The 15035-nt window shown below is 34.9% G+C and overlaps 1 protein-coding gene across 3 annotated transcripts in view; it reads right to left on the bottom strand.

Moving 5' to 3' along the window:
- tut4 (terminal uridylyl transferase 4) overlaps nucleotides 1-15035 on the bottom strand; it is a 71281-nt gene that overhangs the window by 49916 nt on the left and 6330 nt on the right. For 2 of the 3 annotated variants that reach the window (XM_059984238.1, XM_059984240.1), the window contains 7 exons: nucleotides 10590-10739; nucleotides 8064-8827; nucleotides 4771-4934; nucleotides 2396-2512; nucleotides 2029-2206; nucleotides 1241-1329; nucleotides 424-475 (listed from right to left, as the gene is read on the bottom strand). In XM_059984238.1, coding sequence (XP_059840221.1) covers nucleotides 424-475; nucleotides 1241-1329; nucleotides 2029-2206; nucleotides 2396-2512; nucleotides 4771-4934; nucleotides 8064-8685 — 1222 coding nt within the window. In that variant the 5' untranslated portion in view covers nucleotides 8686-8827; nucleotides 10590-10739. Of the gene's footprint in view, nucleotides 1-423; nucleotides 476-1240; nucleotides 1330-2028; nucleotides 2207-2395; nucleotides 2513-4770; nucleotides 4935-8063; nucleotides 8828-10589; nucleotides 10740-12469; nucleotides 12568-15035 lie in introns of all 3 variants that reach the window. The other variant, XM_059984239.1, reaches the window with a different exon arrangement.

Here is a 15035-nt window from a genome sequence, read left to right as displayed (position 1 = left end):
AAAGAACACGCTGAAACATCAAGTATAAAAATCATTTAGAAGCATTCATACTTTTAAAAAATATATATTTGAGTTGTAAAAAGCATTTTCTTTAATAATTTATTTTAAGATTTTTCTTTTACACTTCTAAACTGTCTTAATATTCAGGTGGTAGCAGTTAAAAGTCAGACATCCATTGCTATGGATCAGATGTCACATGGAGTTAAGATAAGGACTCCCTTTCCGAAAATACGAGCAACGTTACTGTTACAATTTTGCTTAACTGCATGAATTTAAGTTTCAGTGGCGTGATGGGATTTGCTGTTGACAATAAAATCTCGGAACAGGGACTGACTTTGTGAGATCACCCAATGGTTCCACTAAAACCACAGGTGCTTACAATAGTCAAACTTTAAAATCATCAAACACAGTCAGAAAACTTACAGCTCTCTTTAATAATGTCCAGAACTTGTATCAAAACATCAGGCTGATTTAACTGAAACAGAAACAATCATAAAACAAAACTTAATTTTCACACTGGACAGAATGAAAGAACCAAAACAGCATTTAAAACAATTCTATAATACAAAATGTGGATCTTGAAAGAAATGTTGTATTTGATTTCTTGGGATGCATAAGTTTTGGATCAGTATTGAACCTTGCACATCAAGTGTTTTTATTTTCATTCATTTTTTTCTTTAAATTTGGCTCTTTCTGGTTTCTTGCTTTGGGGTTAACTGTGAACAAACAAATCTCGAGATTATATAATTTGAACGTTCTCTGATAATAAATGTATTTGAATCTTGAAATCCAGACTTCTTAAACAATTTCACAGATTCTTAAACACAAAGTCCTTTACCAGAATAACTGCACACTTTCCTTTTACTTCCACGTCTGTTTGATAGGCAAGGTGTCTCCGTTCCATCCCCTCAATGAGAAGAATTGAGATTAGGGGCTTGAAAAAAACTTTCAAAAGCAAGTGAAATTCCTCTTCTACCTGCTATGTTCAACTGTGAATGTCTTTGGGAGAAATTATGTTGTTTTGTGACTTTTTTTACCAATCGTGGAAGAAAAAACAAAAGCATTTTAGAAACAACTATTAATTTTAGATAAGTATAGATGCTGGGATTGAAGACAAAAAACTACAGTTCTGTGGTCCACAATGTTGGTTAAAACAGTAACAACATTCAGGATATATTGATTAAATGATCATTTTTTTATACATTGAAAAATATTATTGGAAATATTTAGCATCACATACATGAGAGGGGAATTTCACATCAACGTTGATGTCACTGGTTTTGAAAGCAAATCTTGTAAGACATGAACCATATAACCTAAGTGAACAATCTGTAAAACAAAATACAAACAACAGGCTTAGTTCATCTGATTTACCTTTAACTGAACAAGTTGGAGCTTTGATGTTCCTTCTATACTTGTAGCACACTGATGCTAAAATGAAGGACACTTGTAAAACTTAAGAACTTCACTTGCTTTCTGACCAAAGTGAGCCAATCCTCCAGTGATTGCTCCTTGTGATAGTTTTTAATAAACAGCACCTCATAACTTCTTGAGATTACCTTTCACATTTTGAAACAAAACTTGACATTGTGGCTTACTTCAATTTACTGCCAATTAGCATATAACTTCACTCTTATTACAAGCACTAGATATAATCCTACCACAATGATTGATTGGATCCTCTGCTTCTTAGATTCTAGTAATCGCTAAAGTCATGAAACTTAGCAGTAAACCTTTACTAATCTTGGTGATTCCCAATGGAAATTCTCCCAGTTTACTTGAAGTCATTCTAAATAACAAAGTATAATTATCTCTTTTTTTTCAAATTTACACGTTTGGCACCTGCTTTTTAATGTAAACAACCTCTAGACAGTCTCTACCCTGGATGTCCTCACTTACTCTATGATAAAAACATATATTACAAATCAGAGTTCTGTGAATTCAATTTTAACAATGTACATTCATGTATAGTGGGCATTTTCCCTTTGCTTTATTGGTGATTATTTGGTGAATGGAAGTAAAGCACACCTGGTAAATGGTGCTGTATAATTTCCTCCATTTCATTCACAATATTTTTCCGGATTTGATAATCCTCATCAGAAATCCCTTCTTGTTGTGCTGCTTGTAACACAGCAGAAGTCAAAGCAGCCAAATGTTCAGGTGTTGGTGGTTTTATGTTGCGAAGTTCATTCTCTTCTTGTTTTTCCTAAAGCCAGAGGTCAGAAAAAAAGAATTTATTCCTAAAATAAATTGCTTGATTTGACAAAATAACACACCTAGGAGTGACTTAAAAAGGTTCACTAATTTTGAGAAGTACTTAACACAATTCTTAAGTTCCAAACAAGTAATCATTACAATGAAAGCGACAAGTATTCAATGTACAAAAAGCACTTACAGTAATATTTTTCTTATGTCGTTTCTCCTTTATATGTTTATGAGCTCCCTGGATATTCTCAATGTGAACCAGGCAAAGTTTGCATAGGTACTGACATGAAGGATATTCTGGTGAACGCTACAAAACAAAACATGGACAAAAATAGTTTAGTATCAGCTAATATCAAATAATAAAGATTGAATATGGTAACAGGGCTTTTGTTGATGAGATTGAGATGACTGAGTAAATTACTTGACAATAAAGCTGAATACAACTATAAGTGACTGTGACTGCTAACATATATACAATTTGTATGTAACAATCCCTTCTTTATTATAGAGAAATTAATCTTTCTCTTAATTGAGAAAAGTTAATGTGGTCCATTTTCTCTCTTCTTTAAATAGATAACTGAGTAACTTGACATTGCTAAGCAACAGCCAGTTTGCTGGGGACACCTCACCCTCTTCAATTCCTTGTTGTTGTCAACATATATTCTGCATTATAGATTAATATCATATAAAGAATATTTTACGACAGGTATTTTTAATCTGTCATATGAAAGATCCGCCCTCACCACAATCAACAAGGCTCAGAACCATTGTACAATGGCTCACCATGTCAGTTCTCTGCTTATGCAATTCAAAATTCTGTGGTGTATGAAAAGAAACACAACCTTACAAAACACAAAAATATTGGCCTGAATCTTCTGTTTGACATGCTGGAAGTTGGAACTGCCAGCTTTCATCTACATAATGGTTCAGAAGCTCAGAACTCTCGCGGTTTTATCCTGACATTAGTCCTGTTTGTGCCAAGTGTAAAGCCAGCAAGGCTTCTCTTATCCATATGTACTGGGCTTGTCCTGGTCTAGAGAAATTCTGGAGAGAAGTTTTTTAATCTTTATCCCATATTCTTAATTGCACTTAGAACCTAAACCTCTGATTGCTCTTTTAGGTACCTTGGCTGAGGCAGACATGCATTTGAATCCAACTAAACGTCCAACATTATCTTTTGCCTCTCTCTTGGCTAGACACTTAGTTCTCCTAAGGTGGAGAGATGTTGCCCCACCCACTAATGCTCAATGGCTTAATGATATTATGTCCACTTTAGACCTTGAAAAAATTCATTAATCACTTCTCAATTCGGACATAAAATTTCAAAAGGTGTGGGGAACTTTTCTTGAATACTTTCATAACTCCCCTTTAGATTAAGCTTATTCTTTTTAATCCCTCTCAGCTTTTTTTCTTTCTGTAAGTTTTATGGGTTCTTTTTGATGGAAATTACATTACAGATTTGGTAGTAGGCATTATTATTCTTTTTTAAATTCACAGCTCTGTGGGGTCGAACACTCCGATTACTTTTTTTTTACATATTGTAATGGTTGACCTGGAGTTCCATAATGGGAGGGTGGGGAGGATACTAACTTTATATGGTTTTATTCTGGGTGCTGTTTCCTTATTGTTACGAATTATATAATTGATACACTTATTTTGCACTGTCTTAATCTTCACTTTGTTGTTGGGATTTTTGTCTGTAGTTGGTTTGTAGGAATGCATAAAAAAATTAATTAAAAAAAGCTTAGAACTCCACAGCAAAGGTGAAGTATTAACAGCTAATCACCAGTCCTCAGGTAATTAGATTTAGGCTAGGAAAAATACCCACTAAACCTGTAAGTGTTAGTCCTAACACACCCACTGGACCAATTCATCTGGAAGGTAGAGAACAACTATATAAAGTAAGGAAAGTATAATTTGAGATAATACTTTGATTGAATTCAGATGATTTAGATCAATTTATTTTTAATTGTTTTCCAAAATTTTCATAAATATTCTAGCATTTTGAAAGGTTTGCAAGTCTGTAAGATAAAATGACTACTATTCAACCAGTCTTGAACATTGAAAATAATTGACATCTGTATGGAGTAGTAATGCATCATGCTTAAATTCTAGAAATGTTGGCATGGATTTGACTCTTATGATCCTAACTGGCTCAAATTTCACTTGCTCATGATTAATTGGGGATAAGTTGATCAGAAGTTAAGATCTCCTCACAGAGGCTCAGAAATATTGCACATTGGTTCACCATGCCAATGCCAGTTCTCTGCTAAAGCAATTCAAAAACAATCCCAATCAGACATAAAGCAAAATATCTATTTTTGACTCTGCTTTACTCTACAAATATGTTTTGACAGTTAATTAGCAGTCACAGAATGTTAATAGTTCTTTTACTAAAGATATCATATTATGGAATATCTCACTTTTTTCAAATCCTACCAAATGTTAAACTTTAAAACCGCCATCCTTCCCCAAAAATCAACATTTATTTATTCTTGGTTTTCAATTTTGAATAAATTTTACCATCATCATAGTTTAATTCTGCTTTCATAGCAAATTCCTTACTTTTTCCAAACGAAAGATATAATCTCTCTCCAATCTTTCCTCTGCTTGTTTCAGTCCAAGCTGTTGTTCTGCTGTCATTTTAGACTCATCAATCACTGGTGTGCTCTCTGCATTATTCTTCTCCAAAGGATGTGCTTTGCTTGCATTTGCAGCAGCAACTTTACCTAAATAATACAAATTTAAACAATATTTTTACATGTTTTTATTCAAACTGATAATAGACAAAATCAATGTGCAATGAACATACATCATTCATCTCTGGAACCAGAAGTTTTTGAGAGCCTAGTACTTTCAGATTCTCTGTAGTAGTTTTAACTCAAGAGACCACAACACAAGAAAAGCACAATATTGTGTGTGAAAAATGTTGACGTTTTATTCTGGTAGAGAAAGGTTGCTCTTCTGAGGTTAAGGTCGAAATACACAGTGAAGTAGTGAGTGGCAAAAAGAAATTTGCCAAACAGGACCAACCCTGGATCTCATAGTATTACACAAAGAACTCAGTTGTAACGATCATGGATTTTCCACAGATCACAAAAAAAACACAAGTATTGATTCACAAAGGCAGAAAGGTCACCCCCTTCTCTGGATGTAACAACTTCCATGGATGTTTTATCTGGTAGGCTTCAACTCAGTTTGTCAGAATAAGCTGAAAAACACACATATTAGTGTGACAAGAGGAACATTTGATGGCTCTGGGCTGTACTTGCTTGAGTTTAGAAGAATGAAGGGAGGGAGGCAGATCTCACTGAAAGCTACCAAATATTGAAAAGCCTACATACAGTGTACATGCAGAGGATATTTCCAACAGTGGGAAAGTCTAGGAGCAGAAGATACAGCCTCAGAATAAATGGACATCCCTTTAGAACAGAAATGAGGATGAATTTCTTTAGCCAGAAGGTGGAAATTCATTGTCACAGACAGCTGTGGAGAGCAAGTCATTGGGTAAAAGGTAGTTAATTAATAAGGGTGTCAAAGGTTATGGAAAAAAGACAGGAGAATGGGGTTGAGACAGAAAATAAACAGGCTATGATTGAATGGCACCTCATGGGCTAAATAGCCTAATTCTGCTCCTACGTCCTAAGGCCTTGTAGTTTTCTAGACACCAGCACTGATTGTAAATCTCAATGATCTTGGCCCCAGCCATAAACCTACACGTCTTCCTGGCCCACCATATACCAACTGATATTTAACCTCGTGCCAACATATTACAATGAAATTCTACGGCAAAAAGGATTCACTAGACACCACAGGAGAGGGAACTGGAGGAATCTGCTCACAGCCAGTAATGTATGGTTGACATCTAAGTCAGCAGATAATTAGGGCCAGGTATGCTTAATTTACTTGTTGTACAAGTACCAGTTTCTGTAAAGGTTACAGCTTTCAGTTTGTTAGATCTCTGTAGAATCCTGGGAGGAAGTGATACAAATTGAAGTATAATTTGCCATTTTACAAAACATACTAGTAAAACCTTGTTTTAATAACTAAATGTAAAGCAGTGCATTATTTCAAAATCATAGGAAACCAATTAAATCAAAAGACAAGATTGAAAGTGAGACTAAAGGACTAATAAAGACTTACAGAAAACTTTCAAGTAGTATGCTGTTTGGAACATGAAATAACCAGTCACGATTCCCCACATTTTAAAAAAGAAACCATCATTTTGCTGTTGTTGTTAGTATTAAGGGGAACAGAAACAAGGCTGTTAATAAATACTAGCACTTCCAACTAAAAATAATAGTATCTGATCATGTAATTTAAAATAAAATATATCATGTGAGAAACCCTGAAGAGTATTTCAGATTGTCAAATTAGCCCTGTCTGCAAAGATGTTGTACATTACTTTCATAAACAATGAAAAAAATACTTCAGGAGGCATAGACAGGCCGGTGAAAAGTGCAGAGATCACGATAAAGTAGTATGAAGCAATTCATTTTGATTGGAGAAAGTGGAATCACAAAATAAACGGGTTGGTGGAAGAGATGTGTGTGTCTGTGTACACACATTACCGAAAGTGGTGAATGACATCTATTGGACCACTGGAATTATAAATTGAGAAAGAGTGCAAAAACAATGGTACACCTTTTAATATCACTGGTCAGGCCCCTGCTGAAGGTTGGTGGTCATTTTCAGTCACCAGACTTTAAGGACATCAAAGCCAAAGAGAGAATGTTTTATTTACTTCTGATACAAGTGACTATTCTGCCCATCTAGTCTGTGCCAGCTCCCAACCAGTACAATCCCATCAATCCTTTCGCCCGCCCTCATTCCTTGTAGCTTTGCAACTCGTTTTCCTTGATTCTTTTATAATTAAACAATGTTAAAGGTTACATTTAAAGTAATCCATTGATCTTCTTCTGACACACCTTTCGTCATTTTACTGATGACTTAAAGTATAGGAATGAAACTGCATTTAGGTGAACTCAATTAGGTATTTTTTATGGGTAGAGCACACCTGAGCAACTCTCTATACTGACAGGTAGATAAGAATGTTGAACTTGTGTGTTACAACTTGGAATGGGCATGAGCAGTTCTCAAGAACTTCTGAACCACATTATATAGCTTTTGATTACATCATGCTCTCAGCCACATCCACAGTCTAGGAGAAAGGCAGAAAGGGAACAAATGATTTGAAAGCCTTACTCTTGTTCCAGTGAGAGTGAAATCTTGAAACTAAGATAAATCTAGAAACCTCAAAAACTTTAGGTACAATACCTAGTGAAAAATGCTTCTGTCACACTAACGTTTTCATTAAGTCACAACTTTTCAAAGTCTGAATCAAAGCTATAAGAATTGAGCAGTGATAAATCTCAATCTACTTTTACACTTCAAATGTCTAATGTCAGAACTGGTTTTGGTATTAGTCAAGGAAGAATTCAGAGGGAAGCAGACTCAGTAATTATTAGTATATGGATGGCAGACTGCCCAGGAGTACCAAGGGCATTTAAACAACATTCTGATCAATGAAATTAGTCTCAGTCTAAGGTCATTATACATTGTTATTGTCAAAAGCAGTATTACAAATGAGCAATAAGATTATTTGTTCGGTGAAATAGGTATTTCCACCTATCCGTTAATACCATAAAATATTTTTTCAGGTAAAAGTTGTCAAGAGTGAACTACTGTGAACTGCCTAACATGATAGGAGTATTTTCCCATTTCACACCTAGGTTTCACATTAAACATTTTCATTACAACATTAATCAGTAATAAAGTATATAGTAGATGTCATTTAAGTGTTTTTCAAGAGTGCACGAATAACAGTTCTTAAATGAAACATAACTGTAGGACCTTACCGACTACATCTGCTTTCTTTTCCGCTTCTTTTAGATCCCGCTTGGCTTTCCCAAGCAAAGCATAATTATCACCATTTGATTGTGCAGATGGCTTGCTTGCCTGTGCCATACATTCCATTTTCATCTCTTCCTTTGGTTTCACAGGTAAGCATTCCTTTTCGTTAACAGTCTTTGTACCACTGCTGCAGTGAGAGTTCACAAATTTCCCAGCAGACTGCTGCTGTGACTTGACATGCTTCTGTTTCACTTTTTCAACAGATGCCGTCCCACTTGATGTCCAGTTTCCTTGGTAGTGGTCATGTGTACTCCGTGTTCCTGAATTTCTTGAACTAGCCATACAGTTTGGTACGTCTTGTTTGCTGCCCTTGCTTGGTTTCACATCAGAGCTTTTATCAATGTTCTTTCTGTCTATTTGTTCCCCATTCCATTTTGACTTTTTGTTATTCCAGTTTGAAACAGTTTTTCCACTATCTTGAGAATTGCCCTCTGTTAGATTTCTGGAAGGTTTCTGTTCAATATCATTTTGCACAGTAACTTTCATGTCCTTACCTTCACCATGAACAATGCGAACTGATTTACCAGATTTATGTACTTCACCTTTTCCATTTTTAGTTTCTTCCATTGTAGTAATTCAAAGTATTCTTTATCAAGAGTCAAATTCTTCCTTTAAAAAATCCAATGTCTTTTCTTCTTTTTAAAAATTAAAATCTTTCAGTCATTTACAGAATGATGCAAAACTATAACTGAAAGTTTCTCCTGAATTCCTGTCAAAAACAAATAATCATAATTATTAAGGATTATATTAGCAATGAATATTTGTATTCCTTTTCCAATTAATATGTTCAGAAATGTGTGAATTGCATTAATAATGAAGCTGGGCTGCTACTTCACAACAAGCTACTGGCAGTGGAATAGTTCTGTCCAGCCAAATCAAAAATCACGAAAAGAGACCAATAAAAATAGTTTACACAAAGTATAACTCCTTTATCCAAACCACTCATTTAACAAGGGAATGACAGCTAATAATCTCAATAATGACTAAATGACAATTGAATATCAATTCCATAATTTTTTAAAAATATTAAGTTGAAAAATCTTTATCAAGCAGCCATAAATCCCATAAACAATCTTTAAATAATATTTCAAAATAAGGCCTTATTGTCAAATTTTTATCTGAAAGCCAATCTTTATTGTATAAGGAGTACAAAAATTACACCTTTGCTGAACTGGTTCTACACTGACATCAATTTAGACAGTAGAGTGTAAGGCACACTTATGTGTAATAGTTTATTTTTCTTGTTAAATAAAACACTATTTAAATAAAATACTATTGTTCAGCACTACTAACAAGTACTTAAGGAAATGAAAATACATCTTTAAATAATGCAAAAATTAAAATGTTATATTCAGCTGTTCAGGCAGTATCCAAGTAGAAAGGCTATTGTCAAATCATTTCAATGACTTTTCAAAATAACTTTTCTGACCTGCTTCACGGCATTTTCTGTTTTTATTGCAAGTTTTAAACATCTACAATATATTGCTTCTATAAACAATATTGCTCTGATGAACATTTAGGGTTCAAGGAAAGAAGAGCATGTACAGTATTTGTGTAGATAATTGCTGAACCATAACTTCTTAATCTGAGCCATATTATATACTGTTTTCTAATAGGACAGGAAATAAAATCAGAGAAGGGATTGCTTCTGTTCTTAATTGCTGGCCAATAAATTAGTGGATATGGGAAAATCTTGGGAAGTAGGCACTCATGTCCAACTTGTAAAGATTACTGATGTGTACTCCTGCAGAAAAATACGAGGGAAAGAATCCAAAAGCAGTATGAATGAAAATATTGTGAAACACTAATTAGATTTGTGAAGTGGCACTGTAGCTTGGTGGTTGTGGTTAGCACAATGCTTTACAGTACCAGTGACCAGGGTTCAGTTCCCACCACTGCCTGTTAGGAGTTTGTACATTCACCTTGTGACCACGTGGGTTTCCTTCAGGTGCTCCAGTTTCTTTCCTTAGTCCGAAGACCAATCGTTTGATAGGTTAATTGGTCATTATAAATTGTCCGGTGATTAGGCTAGGATTAAATCAGGGGATTGCAGGGCGGTATGGTTCAGGGGCCAGAAGGGCCTATTCTACGCTGTATCTCAATAAAATTATTTAATAAAATTTGCAAGTGATAAGAGTTATCAAAATATAGTTCTATCTCATCAATTCAAATAAACTTACTTCAAATTGGTAACTGTTAAAACAGTAATATTACTGAATGATAAATAATCTAAAGGAGATTTTGCTTTTGCTTTGTAAATGACCTGGTTTGATACTTCAGTAGTGACAAAGAGGTACTTCTGAAAAAGATTCTTTCAGTGTAATCTTGTCCTGAGCACATGGGAATCAAAAGCTGGTATGTTTTGCAAGAGAACTACTATTTTGATTTCACATATGTTAAAATATGTCACTCAGACAAATAGATATTATAATAAAGCAGACAAAATTTAACAATAATAGAATAAAACCTACCAGTTTCCCTAAATCTGATTCCGATACATTTGACACAGCCAATTTTTTATTCTGTAGCTCCCCCCAGCAATTTTTCTGGGCTCAAGGACAGTAAAATAATTCATCATGATTACACAGCCACTGGGCCACACAGACATGTACTTGCCACCACTAGAATAAAATGGAGAGAGATGTCTAACATAAGTAACATAACCACTTTTTATTTTTGAAAGTTATTAATTTTATAATTCTGTAATTATTGTTGAGTTATACTTCATTAAGACACTGAATTCATGTCTGACACTATTGACCGCGCTTCCAGGTGACAGTCTACTGTCAGGATTTCCTCAACCACTGATATAGCAGGAACTATACTGAACTTTCAATCTCTGATACTGAAGTATTTTCACTTCTAAAATTTTCATCAATTATAAAAGTACATGAGTACACACCAACCCATTTTTGAAGAACCCAAGTGGCAGGTACTCACATCACATGACACTTACGAATAAATGATAGATTCAGACAAAAACAATTTCTTAGTATGCAGTTCACTCTTAATAAATGGAACACCACAGCTCAGATAGTCTTGACGGTGTGTGATTCTGAATTCACTTTCTAGCCATAAACCTGCATTTGACTATCCATAAAGTGTTCGAACATGAGTGCAGTACATCATTTAACTTACATTTCTAAAATTTATATCACAAATAATTTCACTCAAATCTTCAATTAATTGTTGCATGTCTCATATTGGTGAACTTCTCCAGAACTAAATGGTACTCAGATTGTGTGAGTGTGTGTGCATGTGTACACCTTACTAAAATGCTGGCCATGCAAATATAAAAGCACTCCAAATCTAAAATTCTGTACTGACAAGCATCTTATCAGAAAGAAACAATATAAAAAAAGCAATGTAATGTAATAACAAATGCTTCCGATTATTCAATAGACTATTAGAGAATAAATAGGTGCTTGTAGAGGACAGAACTGAGGGTGACAGAAAGATGGTAAATATACTACTTCCTCATGGTAGTCACAATCACTTATTCAAAAACTGAAACCACTAAAATGAAGTTGAATTCTGAGACAAGATAAAGTAACCAATGCTATTCCTTTGTTTAAGAAGGGCAATGGAGGTAATCCACAGAATTATAGTTTTATGAGCCTCCATCAGTGGTAGGGAAGTTTTTGAAGAGAAATCTTAAATTTACTCATATTTGGAAAAGCTTGCAAAAGTAGTCAACCTGGTTTTGTGTAGGTAGGATAGAACATAAATTACAAACTTGATGAGTTTTTTTTAAAAAAAAAGGTGACCAAGATTTTATTGTATTTAGTGATAGAGCATGGAATAGACCCTACTGGCTCCTTTGAGCAATGCCGCCCAGCAACCCACCTAGCCTAATCACAGGACAATTTAAAATGACAGAATAAGCTACTAAGCATTGCGTCTTTGGGCTATAAGAGAAAAACAGAGTACCCAGAGGAAACCCATGCACACACGGGAAGGAACGTACAAACTTGCTTATAAAGAATGCTGGAATGGAACTCCGAACCCCAATGTCTGAAGCGTCATGCAAACCACTATGCTACCATGGCGAGTAATAAAGGTAGGGGAGTGGATGCTGTCAAGGTTGGCAAAGGATATAGCAGGATATAGGTACTTACTATGTACAGTTGGTTTGTCAAATACACGATGAATCCACTATTATCAGAAAATTGTACAAGTAATATACATATTACTCTGTAACCAAAACAATCTTATTTAATCTCAAAGACCAAGAAATTCAGAAAGAGAAACTGGCTGAAGGGTAGAATTTAACTGAAAAGTTAGTCTGAAAAAAAGTAATATGTCTGACTAAAGTTTAGAACTTTATTTTTTTAAGAAATACATCTACTACCTGGATCAATATGTCTTTTCAGCCCAACAAGAAAAGCAGCCTCATTCAAATTAGTCTTGGGAAACAAAATGATCCAACCAACTCTTCCAAAATAATAGCTGAAAAGTTAAGTTCAAAGTACAAACAGAAAAGATTAATGACAAATGAAAGAGCATGTTGAACTTAAAAGAAGTAAACAAATGAAGCAAAATGACAAAATTAACTGGATAAAAAGCTTGGCAAACAGACCTGTGGGTGAGGGATATCCAAAGCATGAGATGTTTGACTAGAAAATATACACTGCTCCAACATGAAATTTTTCATGCAAAGAACAGAGTTCAATTAATTAGCAGAAAAAATATGAGTAAATGAAATTTCAAGGGAGTTTATGAAAAATAAGATAGATAAATAAATAAATAGGAAAGGAATGAATGAAAACGAGGTATATCAGGATAGCTCCCATACTTTCTTGAAGTATGGCGAAAGGACTTCTTACATTCATACAAAAGTGTGGATTTAATATATCATCTGAGAAACACACTTCAAAATTGCAACATTTCCTCAGCACTGCATTGGAATATTAGCTTACATTTTAGTGCTCAGGGTTCTAGAATGGGACTTGAACAATTCAGAACCTAGAGACAAGAATGCTACTAATTAAACCAACACTAATACTTACAAGAGGATACAGAACTGAAGTGAGAGTGAGATATACTAAAAAGGTTTATGAAATCTTGAAAAAATAGCAGAACACAAAATGGATATTTCATTGTCAGCTGCTAAAGGAAGTTAAGATGATGTTAAATAGTCCCTAGCCATAACTTTACAATTTATGAATATGCTGAATTATTCTGCTAGATTGGACAACAGAAAATCCCTCTTTTTCAAGAAGGATGAAACAGGGTCTTCTCATTGTAAACAAACACTTAGAACTGATAATGTGAGATAAAATTTATAAATACATTAATCAATCAAGAATTGGCAATGTGACTGTTGAAAGTGACTGACTGCAGAAAAAGGCATTGCATTTGCTTTTGTCTTCTACTTTACAGTGTGAAGGGAAGATACAATTCACTGAACACTTCAATCGTTCCATCCATCCTGCCTTTTGGGTTGGTTGCTGCACAGTAAGTTTATTATGCTAATACAGGGTAACTTCAATATTCTAACTCTTCAGGAATCCCAAAAGTTCAGCATCTGGCACACTGGGTACCAGATGGTGCAGTCTTTCATTGATTCTATTATAGTTATTGGATTTACTGAATATGTCCGCAAGAAGATGAATCTCAGGGTTGTATATAGTAACATATATTTACTTTGATAATAAATTTACTTTGAACTTTGGTCTGGCACTGAAGTCCTGAGCAGGTAGGCTTGAAGTTTTACTACACTGTTGTCTCACCACCTTCTGCATGGATCACCTTGAGTATACACACTCCATCTTCAACAACTCTTCAATGTAGTTTATGCAGTAAAGGTAGTTTATATATATTTTCTAAAGATGTCACAGAGAGGCTGTAGAAGATTGAGATATGTTGCACAAGAGGAAATAACATTACTTACTTGGAGACATAAAAGAATGCAGATACTGGAATCTGAACACATAAAATGCTGGAGGAACTCAATAAGTTGGGCAGTATCTGTAGAGTGAATGGACAGTTAATGTTTCACATCAAGACCATTCGTCTGGACTGAAAGAGGGGAGAAACAGTATAATAAAGTGAAAGGAAGGGGTGGAGTAAATACTAGCAGGTGACACATGAATGTAGGTGAGGAGACTGATCAGATTAGGGAGGGAGGGAGGGAGGGAGTGAGAATGATGTCAGAAGCTAAGAGGTGATAGGAAGAAATTACAATGACTGAGACCTGACTATGTTAACTGCACATTATATAAATAATTAAATATGGTTCAGGCTGAAGAATTGGAAGTATGATATCTCATGGATTCAAGAGCATGGTAGCGTAGTGGATAGCATTAACACTTTACAGTGCCAGCAATCAGGGTTCAATACCTGCCACTGGCTTTAAAGGGTACGTATGTTCTCCCTGTGACTGCGTGGGTTTCTTCTGGGTATTTTAGTGTCCTCCCACATTCCAATGACACATGGGTGAGTAAAAAGTTATTAAGTTGTAGGCATGCAATGTTGGCACCAGAACCATGGTGACACTTACGGGCCCCAGCACATCCTCCAACCTCGCTGGTCATTGACACAAACATCTAATTTCACTGTATGTTTTGATGTACGGTACATGTGATAAATAAAGCTAATCAAATCTCTATCTTTAATATGCAAAAATGGCACATGTTCAATCATGTTAACAGAATGTCATTACCAGAAGCACATCACTTGATTGCTTCTGAGAATGTTCATTCTGAAACATGTTTGGTACTTGAGTTACCTTGCCTTGGTTTGGTTTGAAAGTAGTTCAAGGGAACAAAAAAAAAAAGAATCTTAATTATCAGTCCAAATGGAAAGGAATGATTTGATTATCATCATCTTCTGGGCATTCTTCATTCTAATCAGTTAGTAAATGAAAAGTCAAAAGAATCAGTTAAGTCCATCTTTTCTTGAGTACCCCTAAAGAA

Source organism: Hypanus sabinus, chromosome 11, assembly GCF_030144855.1.
Source record: "Hypanus sabinus isolate sHypSab1 chromosome 11, sHypSab1.hap1, whole genome shotgun sequence".
NCBI classification, from domain to species: domain Eukaryota; kingdom Metazoa; phylum Chordata; class Chondrichthyes; order Myliobatiformes; family Dasyatidae; genus Hypanus; species Hypanus sabinus.
Note: the sequence above shows the minus strand (reverse complement) of the source record. Positions and strands in the feature narration are given on the sequence as shown.